Source organism: Pempheris klunzingeri, chromosome 3 (genome assembly GCF_042242105.1).
Source record: "Pempheris klunzingeri isolate RE-2024b chromosome 3, fPemKlu1.hap1, whole genome shotgun sequence".
NCBI lineage: Eukaryota > Metazoa > Chordata > Actinopteri > Acropomatiformes > Pempheridae > Pempheris > Pempheris klunzingeri.
This window is the reverse complement of record NC_092014.1, coordinates 16,078,031-16,091,649: the sequence shown is the minus strand read 5'-3', so window position 1 is coordinate 16,091,649 and position 13,619 is coordinate 16,078,031. Positions and strand designations below refer to the sequence as shown.

At 44.1% G+C, this 13,619-nt stretch overlaps 1 protein-coding gene across 8 annotated transcripts in view; it reads left to right on the top strand.

Moving 5' to 3' along the window:
• The window catches only part of nfixa (nuclear factor I/Xa), a 109,454-nt gene extending 97,150 nt beyond the window's left edge, over nucleotides 1-12,304 (top strand). For 5 of the 8 annotated variants that reach the window (XM_070856464.1, XM_070856466.1, XM_070856463.1 and 2 more), the window contains 3 exons: nucleotides 1,590-1,737; nucleotides 4,015-4,103; nucleotides 7,409-12,304. In XM_070856464.1, the coding sequence (XP_070712565.1) occupies nucleotides 1,590-1,737; nucleotides 4,015-4,103; nucleotides 7,409-7,423 (252 nt within the window). In that variant the 3' untranslated portion in view covers nucleotides 7,424-12,304. The remainder of the gene's footprint in view (nucleotides 1-1,589; nucleotides 1,738-4,014; nucleotides 4,104-7,408) is intronic. The other 3 variants (XM_070856467.1, XM_070856469.1, XM_070856468.1) reach the window with 2 other exon arrangements.
• The last annotated feature ends 1,315 nt before the right edge of the window (nucleotides 12,305-13,619 follow it).

Genomic DNA, 13,619 nt, shown 5'->3' with positions numbered 1-13,619 from the left:
GGTCATGTAAGCCTAGAGCTGGGACTAGAGCAATGTTTATGAAGTGAAGCAACTTCACCATGGAAGAGGAAAATGGTTTGAGGGCAAATATGTCAACAGGAGGAGGCAGCCAGATGTGTTTTAACAAAAGAAAAAAAACTCAGCTGGAGAAAACTTAAGGGGAAGAAGCCAAACCACATTTGACTCATTATACCACAGCATATAATCTATCACATTCTCCCACAGTCCAGGGTGGAAGACAATATCAGGGAACAGCCCTTTTAGGCAGACAGATCATAGGGCAGGTGAGCCTAAGCGAGACTGGCAGATGGCAGTGGATTTACTATAGGGAGGCAAGGCTGTAAACAAGGCTGTAAAGATTTAGATTGGCTCTGTTTGGAGAGTTCGGTATTCATGGAAGGAAACTGAAGCAGACATTTAAGACTGCTGGTGTATTCTAGTAGTCATTTAACAAGCATTCATTTACTCTCAATGATGAGCTCCAAAGTGGCACATCTTTCCCATTCTGCACTGCAATCTGTAATCAATTTCTCTGCATAGCCCATGGTGGAAGATCAAGTATTGTATATCCAAGTAACCAAAAATATTCATCCAAACATAATTTACATGGAAGTAACCCACTGTGACAAACTTCCATGCCCAGAGAGGAATTGAAGAATAGTTGGTAAAACGCATCATGTGTCAGACGAAGCTAGCGAGTGGTTATGGATGATGAGGAAACTAATTTCAGAAATTAACTGGGGCACATAGAGGGGTGTTTCTAGGACACCATTGTGCCTTTTTGAGGTGCCGTGGGTCTTATTAAGCGAAACATCCGTGAAGGGAGGTGCCCACTTGATAACCCCAATAACTTGCTCACACTCACTCACTCACTCATCCAGAAAGCTAGAGTTGCCAAACATCAAAACATGAGCTCAGTATACAGCTGACTGTCAACTGGCCATGCAGGGACGTTTCACATCGATTTCAACACACATTCACTAAGGTGCTGGTAGTGCTGTAAACCTCTACTGTAAACTAGGCCTTGTGAGCAACTTTGAAACCACTTTTTTTTCATGTCCTATTATCCTTTGTTCTCATTACTTCACACTAAAAGCATGTGTTATTCATGAACTTGCACATACACTGTGTGCATACACTCGCACACACAGATACACCTTTCACGTTGCTGATTATCCCTTCTATTTTTTTTTATTCTTACATTGCATTATAATACCTTTCCTTGTGGACAACTCCCTTTTTCTTTTCCCCTCGTGTGTTTAAAATGTTCATCACTTTCCACTTTGTTTCTTTCACTGTTTTTGGCCAGACTGTCTGATACTTTTGTTTTATTTTAAAATTGCGTGAGTTTGGTGATCTCTATTGTCCCTGTGTGCGAGCAGTTGTGTGTGTCTTAGTTTGTGTGAGTGCAGACTACTTGTATGGATGCTGTTGGTATCTGTCTATATATGTGACAGTGTTTTTCCTCTAGATGGGACTCTAAAGTGTGCGTGTGTGACTCTATTTCATTTCATTTGTGTCTGGCTCCCTATGCACTGTATATTCTCGGGGTGTGTCCTGCTCACCCTGTCTGTATGGTCCGTCTGCAGCCTAATGGAGGTGGCCAGAGCAAAATGCCGGGCTCCTTCCTGCTGCCCCCGCCACCCCCGGTGGCGCGCCCTGTGCCCCTCCCCATGCCCGACTCTAAAATCATCAGCACGCCCACTGACGGCGGACTCAGCTCACCCGCATCTCCGTGTAAGTCACCCCCCACTCCCACTCCCCTCCACAAACCCCCATTACTGCCCCAGTCTCCCCACAGACAGTCCAAACCGATTTTAGGCTCCAGTAGGTTGGTTAGCTCTTAGCTGGCAGCCAATTTGTCCTCTGTTCCAAGAAATACTCCATCAGGTTTGTTAGGCTAGGACAGATGTAGCCATCATAAAAGTCCCAGTACCCTAGTACCCTAATGTGCAGTGCAGGTACACTTTTTTTCTTTTTCTGAAAAAAACACAGGTCTGGGACTTCTACAATGGCTACTGCTGTAGTTTTTCGTAGCTCAGCTGACCGTCTGCTTCCTGTAAGGTTGCAGCCTGGTCAGTCAAACACTCAGCAGCCCCAGGAGCTTCACTCCTATTTCATCCATCACCTTATGGACTGTACGGTACTGTACTATACTGTACTGTACTAGCAAAGATCGAATTCTGTTGAGGCAGAAGCCACGCCTTTGCCCAACCAGAGATACTCTTTCAAGCTCTTCTGCATCTCTTGCTCTGAAGCTCAGTCCTCTTTTCTCTCTTCTTTCTTCTTGTCTTTGAAAACCTCCTCAGCCTCTTCCCTCCACCCTTTCCCTTTGCTCAAAATCTTTTTATTCTCTCTTTTACTCTCTCGCTCTCTTACTCTGGTGTTTGGTTTCCTGCAAGCACCACAAGAGGCAGTGTAGTCTCTCTCCCTTCTTTTTGATGTGTTTTGTAGTTTGGGGGGAGCAGAGCAGAGCAGGGCCCTGTGCACGTTGCCTCTGTAGTCGCAAGTCTTTGATCAACGCAGACTTTGCATGTCTGTCTGTGACAGCGGCAATACAATCTTCCCCCTTCTCTCATTTCTTTTTTGCCTTCTCCTTTTCTTTATTTGATATATTCTCATATCCTCCTTTCTTTGTTTCTTTTTTTCCTTTATTTCTCTCTTTTTTCTTTTTAAGGGAACAAAATTAGGGCAGTTGGCGTGGACTCCAAAAAAACATCATGCCCCACTTTACCCACCCAATCCCCTCGCCACTTTCACACAAATCTCACAACAATTAAAAATTGAGAACAACAAAAAACATGAAAATCACAGTATAACAAGAACAACCCAATCTCTCTAAACATGAATGATAAAGTCTAATCAAACCTGTCTAATTAGCGCTATACTGGGGGAGCGGGAGAGAGGAGTGTCATCAGGGAGCTGTGAGGCTTTGGTTGGTTCCACCCAGACAGGTGCAGTGCGAGAGTCGGGCCATGGGAGAGGCACACCAAGAGGGGGCACTGGACGGAGCAACCGGGGCACCTTCTCCTCCTTTTGTTTTGACTTTTTCTCCTCTTCCTGTCCTATCAACCTTTCCTCCCCTCCCCCCCTTCCAACTCTCTCAGATTAACGTGTCACTTTATTATTTATTTATATGAACATCTATATAAATAAATATCGTACTTTCCGTCTCTTTTCTCATTTCAGTGACTGTTATCACTGTATTTTTTTTTTTTTTTACCCCCTCTAATTTTGTCTCTCAAGATATAAGGCGTAATTACAGTCATAAAAACACACACACAAACATGCCTATGGTACACTCTCACCCTCACTCATGCATCAGTTTCCAGCCCTGTCACTGTCACCCCCACACATCCCCATCCCCTCAACCTCAATCAAGTCATGCACAGCAAAAGTTCTACTCAGCCGCCATGTTGGAGTCCAGTGAGCACAACTGCCCTAAATTTGATCCCGTGGCATCATTGAATGGTGTCACCTTGTAGGCATGATGCTCCTCTTAACCAATTAAACGAAAGCGGAGCATTGGTTACCACTGGTGGTGAATACAGTTCTTCCGTCTGTCACCCTATTATTAAGTCCACAGTGAATCCTCAGTGGTTTTCCATGATTACGCTGGCTTATTATTGAGGCCAGGGGCTGCTGAGGAGTGTCTGTGACTACCAGAGCAGCCATATTCGGGGGAAATAGTTTCTTCGTGTTAGCGCTAATCATTACAGACTGTTCATCCCCTTGTTGACCACAGATTTAACGGTTAAGTGAGGGAAAATAACAATGAACCTGCCCGCAAAATGAAGAAATCATCCATGTGACTAACTGGGCACCAGAATCCCTGACCCTTACTGTCTTTTCCCAGTAATTCATTTGACAGTGAATTCTACTCGTAGTCTAAGCAGGTTAATATTACATCAAAACATATAGATAGTGACGATGAGAGCATCAAACTCTACTATGAGCTCGGTGTGTATGTGTGTGTATAAAAGCATGTACACACTTGTCTCTCTCTGTTTATAGCATACTCCACGCCAGGCTCCACAGCTCCCAACCGGTTTGTCGGCATCGGAACACGGGACAACTTTCTGAATATCCCCCAGCAGACTCAGGTACCCCGCCAACCTCCCTCATTTAACTAACATCCTCCCATCCACCTCTCCCTCCTTCTCCTCTGTTTTTATGTCTTCCGTGTCCCTCATCACCAGCTGCAAGCGTGACTACTGCACAGTGCTGCACGGGGGTGATACTTTACAGTGCTCCGTCACTATGGGCATCTTCAGGTTTAGAGAGACAAGCATGTCACTCAGAGCGAAGGCCGTGATGCAGAGGCAGTAATCACACAATAGCTCTGCATTGGCATCTGGCTACCTTCAGTGATTCCGCCCGTGGTACCAGTGCTGATCAACAGTTTGAATATTTTACCACTCTGAAATTTGAGATGACGTCTGCAGTCATCCATAATTGCCGTTAACTGCATCATTCTGCTAAATCAGGACTATTATGACAAAACAATCCCAACTCAAGGTCTGCTTAAAAGCTTTTTCCAGAGCTCTCAGCCACATCACACAGTCTTCATTAGTGGATGGAGGCTCAGTTTAAATGAAGATGGACATGCAACTCCATCTTCTGTGGGATATGGTTGAAAGCCCTGGAAAAAGTTAGCAAGTGACCTTGAGGTGGGATTGTTTTGTTAAACTATTTCTATTTTATTATTTTTTTATTAATATTTTCATAAAAGTTAAAACCAGCTTTTATAGCTTCTTATGCTGAACATCTTGAGTGAAAATGTTTGTGTTGTACTTGTCCACATCCTCCACACTTCCATCTTTGAAATGCTTGCTGAGTAACGTTATAACGGACGAGGGGAAGCAAAGATATTGACGATCTATTGCGAACTTGCCCACCTACATTGACACAAAGTGTTGCCCATGTATCAAGGCCTGTAGTTTCAGTATTGGTTTACAGTGTCTGTACCACAGTAGTTTCCCCACAGTGAATGTAAGCAGTGCCAGTTAGTTTCTGCTCCAGCAGTGTTGATTTATCTCCGCTCGGCCCCACAGTGTGTATTAGTGCAGCGTGTGAGGCCAGTAGTGAACTACATTGTGGTTTCAGCTTTGGCTGCGCTCTGCCACTGGGCTGCAGTGTCTTGGGCCTCCTCCATCACCAACACAACTTTTCTCATTAGGGGCTAACCGCACCTGCCTGCCGCCAACTCGGCTCTCCTGTCCTCCCCACACATGGAAACAATCTGCATTCCTCCTCGGCACAGCTCTGCTCGGCTGCTCCGCTCCCCGCCCCCTCCTCCCCCCACGCCTCCCCTCATGCATCAGCAGCCCACCCCCCCCCCCTTTCCTCTCTCCCTCTCTCCTCCTGCTGCTCCCTCTAGTATTTTCGAGCTCCCCACCTGCACCATTCTCCCACAGATGTAGCCCTGGCACTGAGGGGACATCCAAACACCATCCAAGTGTGTGTGTGTGTGTGTGTGTGTGAGTGCAAATGCACACACACGCACATACACTTCAACTCTGTGCCAAAACTCTTGCCCCTCATTTTCTCTCCTAAAAAAAACAACAGGGCTTTTACAGCAGCTTACATCTGTTCAGAACGCTTATTATCTCCTGCTATTGCTTATCAAATATTATTGAAAAATGTCCGCTTTGAACATTTCTGCCGGGTTTACGGCGCACACAGCTAGAACCTGGGCACTGGTATTGACTGCTCCCAGTTAACTGAGCCTAGTAGGTCAGTAACAACCCCAGCCAGAGTGAGTAACAGAGGTCTCTGCCTATCCTGCTGTTCTCTGGCATATGGAGAGGTTCAGACGATGGCCCTGCCAGCCCGCCTTGCTGCCTGCTAGCCAACTAGCCAAGACAGAGGGAGAGAGTCTTCCCACTGCTGTCAGGACAAGAGGCAGAGAAAAGCTGGTCTGAGGAGCTCTCTGGTGGCGAGACCTCAGCTATGCAGGAGGAGAGAGGGGGATAGAGGGACGTGTATGAAAAAAGTAGGAGGGACGGGGAGAAACGGAGGGAAAAAAGAGAGAGGGAGTTAGTCGAAGCTCGCTGGACTCCACAGTCACGTCCCGGCTGTCTGGTTGCCCGCAGCAACCAGACATGATGTCATAGGCAGTTGAACTTGGACTTGAAGGGGGGTTAGAGAGAGGGGGTCACTTTCCACTGCCAAGGATTACACTGGGAGAGCCGGAGTGAGAGAGGGAGAGGAAAAGAGAAGGGGGTTAAGGGAAGTCGGAGCCAGGAGGAGGAGTTATCTAGAAACGCAGAAGAATCATGGGTAGGAACGAGGGAGGTTGAGGGGGGTTAAAACTCTCTCTGGGTCTGCTCGAATGGGGGACAACAGAGAGTTTGCTGTTAAAGGTGGGGTGATTCGCTGCTCTCCCCGGGCCGAGGCCTGTGGAATGTCAACAGCAGCCAGAACAGCTCGGCCTGTGCCAAAGCCTCCACTCTGCCCTCTTATCAAACTGAGAAACTGGATCCCTGGAGTAGCTGCCCTCAATAGCTTTACAGTGTAGCCTGAGACCACTCGGGCCCACAGAGCAGAGACACATTAGGAGGATCGCCTTACATGTAAACTGGTAGCGCATGACAGAGCAGTCATAGTCCTGTGTTTGCTCGTTGGAAAGCCACTCAGGCTGATAGGAAAAACTGCTGCCCTGATGCAATTTGTAGCTTCGAAATAACACAAGTGTTTTTAATGAGCAAAACGCCAGAGTCAGCCCTCTTTAAAACAGCAAGTGGTGAAGTTGAGGTAGCAACTTTTTCGACACTCTATGGGACAGCTGAGCTCAGCAAGTACTGTAAGCGAGGGAGAAAAGGAGTAGTAGGTCGCCACCTAGTGGATGAAGGATTGTGCATGCAAGTGGTTCCCAACACTTGTAAACTCCATAAAACAAAGCAATGTCTACTTGGAACTCCTCATCACCACTTGCACTTGCCTCCAGTTTGTGAGCAGAACACAGAGTACTTGTTTTTTTTTTCCATTTTGTTTTTTTGAGGTCTTTAGACGAAGATTAGAATTTGACAATAAACATAATTTTGTGTAGCAAAAACATGTTTTATCCGTTCATGTCTTATTACTCATCCAGAGAATCCTCAGATACATCTTGTACCGCTTTAAGGCTGGGAACCAGTGATTTACTTTTAAGTAAATTGTTAAACTTCACCATGTAAGATGCTGTTCTCTGTTCCTTCAAACCTTTTCATACTATGTTATGTCCCACCACCTCTGCCTCCTTTATTCATACCAATAACGTGTGTGTCTGTTGGTAGGTAATGTTCTGTATTTTTCACTTTTAGTTCCTTTTTGCATTGCAAGCTGCAGCTGGAGACTGATGAGAGTCGAAACTTGATTTAAATGTCACTGAAAGTACTAATTGTTTCTTTTCTTTTCTTCTCCGCAGTCCTGGTTCCTCTGACAAGGCCTCTCTGAATCAAGAGCTAAAATTGTGTCATGAAAATTGAAAAACAAACACATCACCGCTGATTAAGAACAGACTGCTGACACTAAAAGGTCTTTCTCTCTCGCCAACACTATTCAAAGTTCTACTACAGATCTCCCAACACCCTACCCCACCCCAAGAGGACTCCCAAACCAACCCAATTTGAACAGGAACGTTCGTCCCCCTTTATGCAGGAGGCTTCAATGAGATTGAGTGGACAGACTCAGAATGCAAGGATGAGGAAGAAGAAGATGAACTGTCTCATACACACCATGAAATGCACCACAAAACACAATATGACAACCTGACAAATGACCAATTCTACATTTGTTGTTTTCTTTTTTTATATATATTTTTCTTTTCATTTTGTTGTCTCCACAATGAAACTCCATGCATTGGCTGGGAGATCCAAAAAAAAAAAAAAAAGTAGTGGTAAATGGTGAAGTCGGATGTGCAAGTTGAAAAGATTGCCACCCAAATTGCACGCCTCCAAATCTGTGTGTTCCTCCACGTACCTCTCTCTCTCTCTCTCTCTCCAGGCGCATGATCCCACCTGACTCACCCGCCCCCCCACCCCCACCCCCGGCCCATAACCCCACCTGCAGCTCAGTGCTGCCCAGGGTCCAGACTGTCACCACAGCCACGTGCCTGTGTGTCGCCACGCTCAGCCGCTTCGTTCGCTCAGCCCTGAGCCTCTTTTCATTTCTGATTGGCCAATCATGGTGACACCATCCGATGGTGTGACATATATGCACTAAGTGGCTGGTCTTTGTTTACCTATCAAAGTATCAGGGCGTCCTGCTGTGGGTGAAGTGATAGCCATGAGGCGAGTGCAAAGCGAGTGAACGCACGACAGTCATAACACTAACTCTACATGTGCTCTTTCGTCCCCTCACCTATGCACTATTAATTTTTAATAAGGGATGAACAGTATTGCACATCGGTGGTCAGATGAGCGATTAGTGAAGTGAGTCGAGGCTGGCTGCCACTGCAGGGATGTGGCTATGCTAACATTCAAGTCTAGGCCCTGAACCATGCAGCGCACATACGCACACACACGCGCACACACACACACACACATGCACGCTTGTATACAGCACATACAGACCATCTTCTCTAGAAACGTCTGTCACACAACCACTCATAATATCATCTCGTTATTTCTCATAGACATGGACTTTAATTTACAGTAAGGCACACGCAGCATCAGCTTTATATTATTAGCTTTCATTTCGTTTGTAGGTGTTTTCTTGCGATTTCCTTTTTTTGGCAGATTTGGTTTTGGTTTTGTCTCACTTGGATTGTTTTAACATTCTCTTGCATGTCATAACACTTTTTATTTAGTTTGCAGTAACACGTTAAGTATCACGCTCAAATATCAGCGAAACAGTAACAGCAGTTTCTCAAATCTCTCACGTATGGACAGCACAGTAACAACAGCTCATCACATGCATCCCTTGCATTGCTTCACCCTGTATCCCTTAGTCCAGTCACAGGAAAACCCAGACAACCACACACATACACACACACACACACACACACACAGACGCACATATGAAACGCACACTAACACCACCAACCTGACATGAAATAATAAAGGGAAGCCTTTATATTTGGTTCTCCAAACTGCCTTTGTTAATGGTTTTTCATTCACTTAAGATTTGTCTTTTTAATTTGAGATATTTTTTCTATGTAAATGTTCACATTGAAATTGCTATTGGTATCATTGTCATCATGACACAATCCAACAAAAGCCGACCTCACAAAATAACTGGACTGCCTAGCTGTTGGTTCTATTTTGCAGGGATAGTAAACAGGCCTGAGGCCCTGTTCTCAGCCTCTCTAGTAACATTAGCTCTATGTACTAAAACCATATATCAAGACTATAACAATATATGAAAAGTGCCTCTGTATTCCCTTCATGCAATTAGTAATAAACTTGACTTCAGGTTCTCTTCCCACATATAAGCTAAAGCTACAGGGAATGGTAGCGTTGGTGCATGTGGAAACCATTGGCCTAGGACAGATCTTTATAGAGGACTGCAAACTTTTTTTGTAAAGACAGAGAGAGAGATCTTATACATATATATTTATGATATATGCTCCTTTTTAACTTTTACTACATGAGCTGGTTGGCAGTCTAGTTATTTTCTGAACTCTCACACCCACCCACCCCCCCCCTCCTTCCACAACCCTTTCCAGTAACATCACCTTACTGTTACCAGTACGGATCAAACGACACACGCCATCGCCATCTGCAGCGCAGCATTATAATACCTAGATGAACATGTCAAAAATCGACAGTAGGTTTGAAGAAAAAAAAGTGTTTGTTTTTTGATGGAAAGTATTATTATTGAAAAATATGTGTCGATTGAGCCACGTGCAATGCATTGGGTAGATCATTGTGTTTGTCTGTTAGAGATTTTTAAGAAAGCTACGAGAAAAGAGAAAAAAAATGTATTTGTTTCAAGTCCGTAAGCTCCGGGACTCTAAACTAGAGGGCCATGAAAAATCCTAGTGTTTGTAAGTTGGAGGTATTTGTTTTTATTTCCTTTGTCTCTTTTTTAATGTTTTATGTGTAATCAGTTGTTTATAAAAATGTGGGAGGGCTGAAGGAAAAAAAATTCTACACAACTTGAGAAAACAAATTCTCTATCATCAGATGAAAACTGGTGCTTTAACACTATAAAGTACATTCAGAACTATTGTAAATGAATGGTAATGAACAAAAATAACAGACCATTTAGGAAACAGCATTATTCCTCTCTCTATTTTTATTCTTCTTCTATTTGTATTGAGTGGGGGGAGAGGTTCCTATTCCTTAAGGTTGTGACACAAAAGGCATTTTGGTTCAACCTTTAGAAAAAAAACAAACAAACCTATACTGTCAGTCTACTTTCAGATAACTTACCCATGCACTGCCTGAAACTCACCAGCAAAAAAAAAAGACAACCCTCCCAATCTAACTCATTTTTATCACCAACATTGGCATAAACACATGACAAGTTCCTCCCTGTTCTGCGGGAGATGCTTCACATCCAGAAATCTTTTATTCCCATGATCATCACGATATGTTTCTGAATCTAGAGCTGGATAAATCTCAGCAGGTTGTGTTATGAGACCCACAGGCAATGGAGAGAGTCTCAGGTTAGACCTTTTGCCTCCTGCACAGATCACAGAAACGGAGAAAGGGGCAAAAAGTGGGTTAAAATTGGGCAAAGATAGGTCTGAATCATTTATGAAAACAGGCAGCAAGGTGAGCCTCTCCCCTGTTCCACCCCCTCCTCTGTAAATGACTCTTATAGTGCTTGTGCTGTAGTGTATAGTTTCCCAGCAGTTAAAGGTTGTCCCTTAAAAGTGCCTTTTGTTCACAGACTCCATTTTGTAATCCAGATCGCCCTTTTCTTCGAAACGGCTCGAGGTAGCAGGTTGCCCCTGAGTGCCGCGAGGAGGCAAAAGGTCGTCGCCCATTCAGCGCTCAGGGACAACTCTTTTTCCCTCCGCCTTCGAAATGAATCCCCTCCATTGTACCTCCCCTATATCCTCTCTTCCTTTTCAAAGCCGTATATATATATATATATATAGTACAAAAGGAAACTGGTGTGAATTAGTTCTTTACTTTTTATTGATAAATGATGACAAAAAAAAAAATTTGAAAAGGCAAAAAAACTTGTTCTCGTTCAGCTCTTGCTTTTTTCTTCCCCTGTCTCCACTGTCTGTTTTCTCTTAGACACTGGAGTAGTCTGTAACTGTGTGTCCGTCACTCTCTGTCTCTCTCTGTCTCTCTCTCTCTCTCTCTCTCTCTGTCTCTCTCTCTCTCTCTCTCTCTCTCCCACCCTCTCCGCTGTTGGGAGGGTGAAAAAAAAAATTGCCGAAAAACTTTTGTCTGAGCAGAATGCAGTTAGCTCACATGTTATTCTTGTCTGTATGCTTCACATTGTATTACCATACCCATCTTCTTCAGCTTCTCCATTCAACAGCTAATGTAAGTGAACAAATTACGCTGACGGGCTTTTGGGGGTGTCCTTGGGTGGGTTAGGAAGGGACAGGGCAGGGGTTCAGCGGTTTGGGTTGAAGAGGTTTCTGGAGACGATTAACGGGGTCGAGAGGGCTGGATGAACTGCTTTGGGATGTTCGAAAGGGGCTACTTTGACTAGAATAAGAGTTTGCTCTTTTGTTTTAGCTATTTATTTTTGGCTTTGTTTTATTCCCATCCCCTTTTTTTGTTTCCTTTTAATTTGGATTTCTTTTAATATTTGCTATCAGGGTATGCTGTCGTTTAGGCTCTCTTTGAGGATGCCTTGGACTGTAAATGAAAGCTACAAGCACCTTATAACCGGACTTGTCCTGCACGAGGCTGAAAGAGGGGGTTTGCATTTCCAGGACACATCCCACATCCATTCAAACCAATCTTTTAAAGTATTATTGTTCACGGCGGGTTTCTCACAGTGGAACCCTCAGCAGTATTAGCCATTTACAACGCACCAACCAGATAGATTAAAAAGCCAGCATGAACCTGATCTCTCAGATTTTTTGAGGATTCAGGGAAGTCCCTCCATTTTTCTCCTCTGACACCTCATGCTGGACTGCTCCGCGTCTTTGTTCTGTTGTTCATTTTGTTCTTTATCTTCTTAAGCGTGTATGGTTATTGGTGTAATAGGCAGCACCCTAGGCCCCCTGACTCCCAGCTCTTCTACGCCTGTCTACGCCCTCGGTGCAGCACCACTTCTTTGTGAGAACACCCCCAGAGCTCTAGGTGAAATGCATGTGTTAATTACAGTTTCTTTTCCATAAGAAGAAAAACACAGTTTGAGAAGAGCAGCACCTGATTGAATAAAAAGGATGTTCTTGACTGTATCATCTTGCTGTGCCATGTCTTTCTTTCTGTTGACCGGTGACTAAATAATCAGTGCAATGTCCTTCAATAATCACATGTTATAGTAGACGTACGTTATGCTGATAGGTAAATGCCTATATACTTGTCTTCGTGTATCTAGTGCTGTATTATTATAAACTAGTGGCTTAAGGTCCTGTTTGTAAAGCAAATTCTGGTGCAAATGGGTGCCGTCAGCTCTTCATTCTCAGTTGAACCTGGGTCAAATCTGTAGATAGAGGGGAGTGTATGAGCGTGCAAAGCAATCAGAGCCAATGTCTTTTTTGATGACACCAGTAGTACTAAAAGAGCAAAAAACAGACAGTATACCCCAGTACGAGTCTAGATTTTTAGCCATGCTAGTGGTATAGCTCTATGAATAGCACTGTCAGCCTCAACATACACAATATTGCAACAACTATTGGAGGGATCAACATGAAACTTTGCACTGACTTTGTTTGATCCCCTGGTTTTTCATACAGCACCACCAGCAAGTCAAAGTTTTCACCTATCCAGTGAAAATGAAATGAACTTTTCCTCCAATACAGTCAGGTTCATGTTCTTGGTTTTGAGAGAAACGTGTAATTGTTGACAAAATTCCTGCAGAACTACAGACATTCCCATCAGCCTCAGCTGCACTTTGCATGGTGGTAAATGTTGAGATGGTGAACACTACCTGCTACATATCTGCATCTGTTGTCTTTGTCATTACGAGTATGTTACCTTGTAGATGTTTGCATTCAGCTCAAAGCATCGCCCTGCCTAAGTACAGCCTTGTGATCCAGTTGCCGTTAAATAATGTTACATAAAGATGAACTTGAATTAGCTGCAGCAGCGACAGGGCTAAGCTATGACCAACATTTAACATGGCCACCATCATCAAGCCACCAGGAAGTATTGTCACATCTGTCGCATGATGTCTTCGGGCCTAAAAATGCTTTTTCCCATAGACTTGCATTGTGACAGAAATGTCTTTAAATAAGTGGATAAACTTTCTTGACTGCCTCAGTGCCTGTGAAGTAACTCGTTTTATTATCAGAAACTTACCCATTCTATCTATCCGATAACATTTGGAAAGTCTAGAGGAGCCGAACGATACAATCATTTTATCCCCATTCAAGTTAGTAGAGGGCTTAATAAAAGGTAGACAGCTTGGAGGGCCAGAGACACTAGTGTGTATGCTCTAAGGGCCCCACAAGAAGATCCAGGCTTCTCCATTTCTGAAACACTTTACACACTACACCTTACTGATTCGTGTTTTATTGTATTTATTGTCAGGCTCTCTTTGTCTTCCTACCG